At 50.7% G+C, this 8,678-nt stretch overlaps 3 protein-coding genes across 3 annotated transcripts; 1 reads left to right on the top strand and 2 right to left on the bottom strand.

Annotated features, from left to right (window-relative positions):
- Window positions 1–970: 970 nt before the first annotated feature.
- Window positions 971–3,559, bottom strand: LOC132255977 (beta-1,3-glucan-binding protein). Its single transcript, XM_059752153.1, has 5 exons — window positions 3,211–3,559; window positions 3,107–3,140; window positions 1,842–2,510; window positions 1,613–1,782; window positions 971–1,555 (listed from the first exon to the last, which is right to left on the bottom strand). The coding sequence occupies exons 1-5, from the start codon at window positions 3,557–3,559 to the stop codon at window positions 975–977; spliced, it is 1,803 nt and encodes a 600-aa protein (XP_059608136.1). The 3' UTR covers window positions 971–974.
- A 339-nt stretch (window positions 3,560–3,898) lies between these two features.
- Window positions 3,899–4,401, bottom strand: LOC132255978 (probable salivary secreted peptide). The gene is made up of 2 exons (XM_059752154.1): window positions 4,219–4,401; window positions 3,899–4,081 (listed from the first exon to the last, which is right to left on the bottom strand). The coding sequence occupies exons 1-2, from the start codon at window positions 4,399–4,401 to the stop codon at window positions 3,899–3,901; spliced, it is 366 nt and encodes a 121-aa protein (XP_059608137.1).
- Window positions 4,402–4,876: 475 nt separating this feature from the next.
- On the top strand, window positions 4,877–8,446 carry LOC132265601 (protein BCL9 homolog). Its single transcript, XM_059766333.1, has 4 exons — window positions 4,877–5,819; window positions 5,876–6,844; window positions 7,025–7,400; window positions 7,515–8,446. Exons 1-4 carry the CDS (start codon window positions 5,334–5,336, stop codon window positions 8,039–8,041), a joined length of 2,358 nt encoding a protein of 785 aa, XP_059622316.1. The 5' UTR covers window positions 4,877–5,333; the 3' UTR covers window positions 8,042–8,446.
- Window positions 8,447–8,678: the final 232 nt, after the last annotated feature.

Raw genomic sequence — 8,678 nt, forward strand, 5'->3', positions numbered from 1 at the left:
TTAGCAAGAGTAAGATGGGAAAAAATTTGATAAAATTTCCTAACAAAGTAAAATTTGAATATTTTTCGTATCAAAATACCTGAGAAAAAGTGAAAACTTTTTTTGTTACTTTTCCAAATGGCAAACAAGTTTTGATGACTCAATTTGACATCACACATTTCATCATTTGTCGCTAAATTTAAACTTTAATAAAAAATGTGCGAGTAAAACTACAATTTTGATAAAGCAAACAAATATACTAACGATACTCAAGGTTTGAATTTTACGCCGAAAGCTATGCAAAACTAATCTACATTCGCTCGCAAAATTATCTCTCCCGCCTCAAAATTCACTGCAGTGAATGCAAATTTCCGCCAAACTATTCCTTATCATCATTTCTGTTACTCGTGACGAATGTCTGCACACGGTCCGAGCTTTATCTATGGGCTGAGGTCTAAAAATCACCGAAACCCAACCTTATCACTCCTTATCGTGGCGCTATAAAACCGTGCTCGTCCATCGAGCGCAGTTTCAGTGTCTGCCGTGAGTTTTCTGGGAGTTGACGATGGCCAGTTTTCCGAGGTACTGCGTGCACTGCCCCAACTGCTTCCACTACCCCAACGGACCTCCATCCGAGGACGTGATCCACCTGCCGGATCATCCAACCCACCATCCGCCGCACTTCCCGCCGCATCATCCGCCTCACTATCCGCCTCACCATCCGCCGCACTATCCGCCACCAGTGAACCCACACCCGCACGACCCCATGAACCCGTACTGCCCATGCAGCTACTGCCAAGGACACGTAGGCATCATGAGCGCGTCCGGAGACAAGCCGAAGTAGCCGTAAAGGCAGAGGGAATCAGGCTTACTGTGTGAGATTATGAGGAGTGTAATAAAAAGCGGGATTAAGGTGTTATCGCGAAGTTAATTGAGGTGACGTGATTTTACTATTTTTATCGATGTCAGTCTCCTTTATTCAGACTCTTGCCAGTCTAAAGCGCGTAGATACGCACATAATCCACCTTGAAGTTGGGATCGCGATTCTCCCAGGACGGCGTCCACTCATCCTTCTTCTGCCAGAACTGATTCATCGCCCTCGGCGAGGTGTTCTTCCAGGGCAGTTTGCAGTAGCGCGACTCCTGGAAGTCATTGTGTCCGCCAACGCCCAGACCCAGCGTCAGGAAGAACTCTTGGTCGAAAGGCGCCAGCTTGGAAGTGCCCCACTGCTTCCACTTGTTGGCACCCGGATACATTTGTCCATCCTCGAGGGTTTGCGTGTGAAAGCCGTCGATGGGAAGAATCTCGCAATTGAACTTGTCATCGACGAACGTTGAGATTTTCTCTGGCGTCCAAATCATTGTAAATGTATGAAATTCATCTGACCATTTACCACCGGAAGCAATGCGTTTCACACATAGATTCTTCGTCCTATAGGGCTCTCGGGAGTCTAGAAGAACTCCCTGGTAGAGATCCTGAGTATTGCAAGGACCGCCTGACGAAAAGGCGATGCGCATTTGTCCAGATTCTAAGTTATCAGTTGAATAGGTGTTCTTGACGGATTCCAGGAACATTTCTAAGAAGATGAAGAGATGTTGAATTGCGTGAAAAAAATTAATTGTGGAATTCTCACCTGGAAATATCCAATCTCCACTCGGAAGTTTAGCGCGAATCTCCACTTTTCCATAGAGGAAGTGAAACTGGGACTTTGTATTTATCCTGGATGAGATTATGGGCGGCAGGATGTCAGGGAATTTCTCCCTAGATCTACTGCAAGCTGGAGAACCGTGTTCCTCGGTACAGCTAGAAAAGAAACTCATTTGTAATGTTTTGCATAGCTTAGAAACTTATTCGGGACTCACTGCGGAATATCCAGCGTGAATCTGTCTGTATAGACACTCTGTGTGAACGTTGGTCTGATCCTCAGCTGTCCTCCACTGATGTGCAGATTCTCCGATCGATTGAGGTAGATAACAAACTCATTATCCGGTTCGATGGATCCGAACCTCTTCTCAATTTCCCACTGTCCGCTGAGTCTGTGTCCTGAGAACTCCTCGGAGAATATCAGAGCTCCGACGCACGGATGACTTCCGTCTTTCAGCACCGTTGGGGACTTCTGACAGGTCGGAGACTCTGGCTCAGGAGCATCAGTCTCTGAAGTGATTGGTCTAATTCGCACCGGAGTTACAGGAGTCACTGGCGTTGGAGCAGGATTCGCTGTGCCACCAGGAACGCGATACTCCTGGCCTTCGAGATTGTATCCCAAACCATTGAAGATCACGTGAACCCAGAAGTAAATTACGTCGCCTGGCTTCAGCTTCGTGGAGCGCTCAGTAAAGCGGAAGCGTCCTTCTGTAGGCACGGTGATGTCCGAAGACCACTGGCCACCCTGAAGGCCCGTGAAGGGCTGATTAAGCTGTCCGTGGAAGGCGAAGAGGGAAATTCCCTCCTCTTCCGGAATGGAAACCTCAAATCCCCGCGAGAAATGCTTCACTTCAGGCGTGGGAACTTCAAAGCCAATTGGACCAGGTCTGAAAGGTAACAATTTTAAACAGAAACTTATAAGAAATCCTTAGCATTATGATTAAAAGTTCTTGATCATTGTCGAATGCAATTAATTGAACTGAATTCAAAATAAAGTTCAATCAATGGCAAACTGCCGATTTTTTCATCCACTTTCAACTAAGGTTTATAATTCAGTGGAAATGTTTTCACTGAAGTAAGAAAAAACAGAAGTGAGAATCAAGAGCAAATCGTCTAATATCAGTTTACAAGCTGGTATTGAAATAGAAGAAAAACACAACAGTGAGAAAATTCTTGGCTAGATCACACTTAGACACATTGGATTTCACTGAATCTCGCGCTTTGAATCACGTTCAGAGAAACAGTGTTTCATTTTTAATTACGCTACTTGGGAATTCCCTCGTCATTTGAATATTCGAGAGACACTTTATCACAACTATCACACAGCCAAAAATCACTGAAATTTTATGCACGTGACCTCTAAACTCTCCGTTAATTGCTTTGCCATTTGCAGGCAAGCCAGAGGTACGCTTCACTGACTTAATGATGATAATGTTATTCCGAAGAGAGACGCCATGTGAAGAGAATCAGATGTGATACTCACACTGGGAACGAGTTTTGAGTGCGTGGAAGGAAGTCTGGAAGAGGCGCAATGGAGAGAGAGGTGAAAAAACGAGAAGAAAAACACGATGAAGGCGAACTTCTTACCGTTGGCCGTTCTTGTCAGTCCGAGTTCCTGCACGCCCTGGCCATTGTGCAGGATGGCGTACAGCCAGAAGCTGAGGAAGTCTCCTCTCTCAAACTTTGTGTTTGAGTCCTCGAACACGAACTTGCCGTCCCTGGCTGTCGTCACGTCCGCATTCCAGGTTCCGGGCTCGGTGCCGCTCAGCACCTTGTTCCTGGCGCCGTGGAAGGCGAACAGGCGGATCTCGGGATCGGCTGGGATGGACACACGGAAGCCGCGGGGCTCGTAGAAAATCACCTCGGCGTCAGGGATGGAGAACTGCGCCAGAGCAGTGGCGCAGAGAAGAGTGAGTCCCACAGCGATCGACAGCATGGCAATGCTTCTGCACTCGGCCAGTCGCTGACCTCAACTGATCGGCTTCTCCGGCTCAGCTGGCTGAGCCTCTTCGGGATTATCGTAAGCACGCGAGAGAAGCTTTTGCCAATACTGACACAATGATCGAGATTTCATGTTTTGCTGATGGGAAATCTTGTGGGAAATACAGAAAAGTTCACAATCTTTTTTTCTTTATTAACCAACATTATTATGCTGCGAAAATTCTACACCTGAGTCATAGAACTAAAGCAAGAGGATTCCTATTAACATTCACGCTTGACTTTACTTCAATGTATAAATAAAAAAAATTTTTTTGTTATCTCAATGTGTTAGCAATTAAAATGGTCCATAAATTAGCAATTTGAATGCGTAGCCGTGATTTCTCTGTGACTCGAAGTGGACAGTTGTGTGATTGAATCCCACGCCGCCAGAAGAGATTGAAGCATATCCGCCGTCTCCATTTACATACAGATCCTCTGCCTTAATGCATGAGATTGTGGAATTTCCTGGGGAAGGATTCTGCAAAATCAATTCCAGAAGCATTATTCTTCGTTTCGAATTACACAATTAAAATTTATAAAACTGAATCTTATCTGCATAATATGAACTTGACACGGGAAATGAAGAATTTGCAGAATGAAGATTTAAATACTCACTGATGCATCTGGCCATGATACATCCTCGGAAACAATGCGTAAAACTTCGTATTCTCTGAACACAATTCTGCGATAAAGCAAATGGTCACTTAGAGCAATTTTACCCCATTGAATGCTATGACTTTGTGCATGGAGAACATCGCAGAATATCACTAGGACGATAAATCCTGCTGAAATCTTCATCTTATTGCACAGCGCCAGTCAATATCCAGAGATGAAACTCACAACTGAATCAACGTAAAATGCTTCAATTATATTTATACTAACATTTTTATTTTCTTATCACTCTTTTATTAGTTGTTTAAACAATTTCACCTCATATTTTTCGCATCGCAAACTTATAAAAACTCTTATATTCGTGCAATTTGTATTCTTAATCTTTTGTCTCAGCAAATTGAAAAACGCGTGATAAGTACACGCGCGGTTTAGTTTTTGGAGGGGAAATATATAAAACGCAAATACATATGTTATTGCTTCGTTTCCAAAGTCTTCTTTGAATTAAGGTTTTTCACGCTTTGTTTTATTTTTGCATGATGAAACAATATATACTAAACTTTAATGCAAAAATCATCCATAGTTAATTCCAGTATGATCACTAACTAATCTGAATAAAATAAGTTTATTGTGAAAAATTGCGTAAATCTCATGAATTGTCTCTGTATTTTTACCACTCACTGTTTAACCCGGTTTGTTTACATCCAAATCGTGCGTCATCAATCAGCGCCTGAGAGTAGGCAATTCAGTCAAGAATGTTGCGTGTGTAATCGCTTTTGATTACACCATAATTCCTCGTGTACTTCCTGCTTTTGCTGAGAAAAGACTCTCTGTTCTAGACGATTGGGAGAAAAGTCGCGTAATTGGGCTGCTTTTCAGTGCTTTTTCGGGGAAATTGCGCATAAACCGCCGTCGCGCTGCCTTGCCACCAGCAGCGCTCGCAGTGGCGGATGTCGGTATGATAGTGAGTCGTCTGTCAAACCAAGTTGACCTCTAGGGTGGCTCTGCTGACCCCGTGAGCGCCCCCATCCAGACGTTGCTCATCACACCGCCCCGCATTGCAGCCGAGAGGCTTCCCAGGTCACGTGCGTGCAGCGGCCGATCCGTGAGACGCGAGTGTCATGCTGAAGGAGAAGCGCGAGAAGGGCGCCCCCGCGGGGACGCCGTCCAGCTCGCCCCACGCCACCCCACCCGCCACACCGCCCGTTGAGGGTCCTGTGAAGCGTGAGGACGCGGACCCGGACGCGTCCGTGTCGCCCAAGCGTGAGTCCGCATCGCCCAGACCGGCCCAGGCCGCGGACAAGAAGGGCGACGCGAAGACGGACGCGGCCGAGAGCGCCGCCGAGGCGGCCAAGGCCGGCCAGATGCCTATCAAGACAGAGGGCCAGGCGGACGTCGAGCCCCCGTTCAGCAGCGCCATTCAGCCGCTGGTGTCGAACATGATGGGCAAGCAGAGCGGCGGCCTGGAATACATGCAGCAGTCCAGCCAGATCTTCGTCTTCTCCACGGCGCTGGCCAACCAGGGCGCGGAGTCCGTGATCAAGGGCCACTTCCCCTCCATTATCGCCTACCACTGCGCACAGCCGGGCACCAAGAAGATCCTTGAGGTGAGTCTGAGCTCTTCCCCAACGCCGCGAGTCTGACGTTGCTTTGCTCTTTGCAGAAACACCCGCTGAAGCTGGGCCAGTTCAATCGCCACACCCCGTGGAGTCTCATGGGCTTCGGGCAGAAGCAGAGGAGCAAGGGCGCCATGATGGACGCGCCCGAGGACGGCGAGCCGGGCGAGTGGGCGGACGCGAAAGGCGAGGACGACATGCCCAACGGGCCGAACCTGGTGCAGGGCGTGAAGGTACCTGACGAGAATCTCACGCCGCAGCAGCGACAGCACCGCGAGGAGCAGCTGGCCATGCTGCGGCGCATGCAGAGTGTCCTGTTCCCGGAGCAGAGCGATAACGACGAGGCGCAGGGTGGTCTGGACGAGGAGAAGATGCGCGCCATGGGCTGCTTGCCTGACTTTCTGCCCTGCCCCACACAGCAGCCCGCCATGGCGGCGCCCGGCGGTGCGTACGCCAAGGGCGGCGCCGAGTGGACGCGCCTGCAGCATCACTACTGTGAGGAGCGCAAGGCGGGCCGCGTGGCGCCGCAGCGCGCGCATGGCCCACCGCCGCCCTACCACCAGACGCCCAGATCCGCGTCGGTGCCCATCGCCACGCACAGCCCCAGCCCCAACTCACCCCAGAACCTCACCTCGACTCTGTCGCTGCCGTCTCCGCGCGGCGCGGCGCTCGCTTCGCCGTCAGACAACCGGCACGTGCCGATGCGGCACCTCAGCGCCGGCCAGAGCCCCGTGTCGGCCGGCAGCCCAGCCACGCGGCCACTCGCGCAGAGCAGTCCCGCCACACCGCAGTCGGCGCATCTCTCGCCCGCCTTCAAGGACGTAGATCTGCCGCCGCCGGACGACAAGATGCCGCCGGCGTCACCGGCGCGTACACCGTCGCACGGCGACACGCCGCTGAAGGCGGAGCCGCAGCACGCGCCCAGCCCGGGCGTCACGTGTTCGCCGGCGTCCGTGCCGGCGCACGAGAAGGTCGGCTTCTTTGCTGACATTTCTCCAGAAGCGGCAGCTCAGGAGGTGAGTCTCAATTCAGAACTCTTTGTGTTCAATACAAAAACTTTGATTCTGAGTCGCTTCAGCTTTGAGTCTCTCAGACAATAAGGAACACGCAAGCTTAACTTGAGCTTTGGATTGATTTCGGCTGTCCGAAGCAGAGAATTTTCCTCAGAAGTCACTAAATCAGTTCTTGTGTTACAGCACGTGAACATGGGAGGCAACTTCGCGCTGCCGGACGACAATCTGCCCCTGAATCCGGACACGAGCACCGCTCCGGAGACCACCAAAGTGATGCCTTTCGATCCTATCTCGTCGCTGGCACAGATGTCGCAGCAGCTCACGAACAGCGCGCCGCCGTTCAACGGCGCGCCGGGGCCCAACGGCAGCATCATGGCGGCGCAGATCAGCACGTGCTCATACGGGCCGGAAATGCCGCAGATGCGCGAGTCGGACGAGATGCTGGAGTGTGCGCAGATGCACGGCATGATGCCGTCCGACATGGGGATGCACAATCCGCCGTACGGCAAGATCCTGCCGCCCACGGCCGGCAAGCCGCTCTCGCCCAAGATGGTGGCCGGTGAGTTGAGAGTTTCCGCTGCGCCTGCGCCGGGACAAGTCCGGCCGGGCGCAAGCGAAGCGCAAACAGTGGACGGGATTTTGGGCTATTTCGCTGACGCTGGTGTCTTTGCAGGCGGCGTGCACGGGCCGGGGGCGTTTGGTGGGCAAATGGCGAGGATGGGCACCCCGGCGGGTCGCCTGTGCCCGCCGGCGTCGATGGCGGACTCGTACAACGGCGCCAGCGTGCAGGTGCGCGCCTCGGCGCCCAACACCATTCAATACCTGCCGGCGCGGCCGCAGATGTGCCCGCAGATGCCGCGGCCGCCGCCCAGTCTGGACTTCCTGCAGCGCTTCGCCAACCCGATGCCGCACAATGGTGGCGAGATGATGCAGGACATCCGGAGTGTCCGGGCGCAGGGCCACATGATGAACGGCGTGTTCGGTGGGCAGATGCACGAGGGCCTCTTCCAGGGGATGCGCGCCCCCTTCCAGCCGCCCGACAAGATGATGGAGCCGCCCACGAGTCAGCCGTACGTTGGCCCGTCCACCACGGACCCGAACTACGCGCAGCAGTTCCACAACTTCCAGCAGCAGCTCTACGCCACGACGCGCAGCACGACGCAAGGCGCGCCCGCGCAGACGTACTTCATGAACAAGTAGCGCGCCGCTCTCGAGCCGTGACGCCGACGCTCCCCCGAACGTGTCTAGAGGATAAGAGAAGCTTATAAGTTAAGTATGTTTAGGTTGTAAAAGCATCACAAGTTTCAGTTTATCCGATCTTTGCTGGTTTTTTTTCTCGTTCCGCGCAAGCAATGAAGAGAAAAGTGTATAAAGTCGTTTGAAGATGTCAGTTTTGATGATTTTCAATTATGGTTCAGAATTGAGTAACAGAGAGAAAGAAAACATACTAATTTCTATGTCTTGAAACGTTATTTTAATTTTCTATCACACCTAACATAATGTATTAAAAATCTAATTGAGCAAAGGGAATTTCTGTTTCACTCGCTTACATTTTTGTCCCTGACTTCGAAGAAAGAGAGTAAATAAAATGACTTTAGAAATGTATGACGATGAGTGGATATTTTTGTCGGCGACTGTTTGTTTATCACTTGTTTTTGTTTACCTCAAAATCCTTGCGTCATCAATCATCAAATCATTGCTCATGAGTAGACAATGACACCGAGAATATGCCCTAATTTCGCACACTCTCGGGAAATGTCCTCTGAATTTTCCATTTGCAAAGTCAGCACATTTGCTGGGAAAGTGACGTGGAGGGCTGAAAAATAAATTGGTGGTT

Source organism: Phlebotomus argentipes, unplaced genomic scaffold, assembly GCF_947086385.1.
Source record: "Phlebotomus argentipes unplaced genomic scaffold, Phlebotomus argentipes genome assembly contig_5, whole genome shotgun sequence".
Lineage (NCBI taxonomy): Eukaryota > Metazoa > Arthropoda > Insecta > Diptera > Psychodidae > Phlebotomus > Phlebotomus argentipes.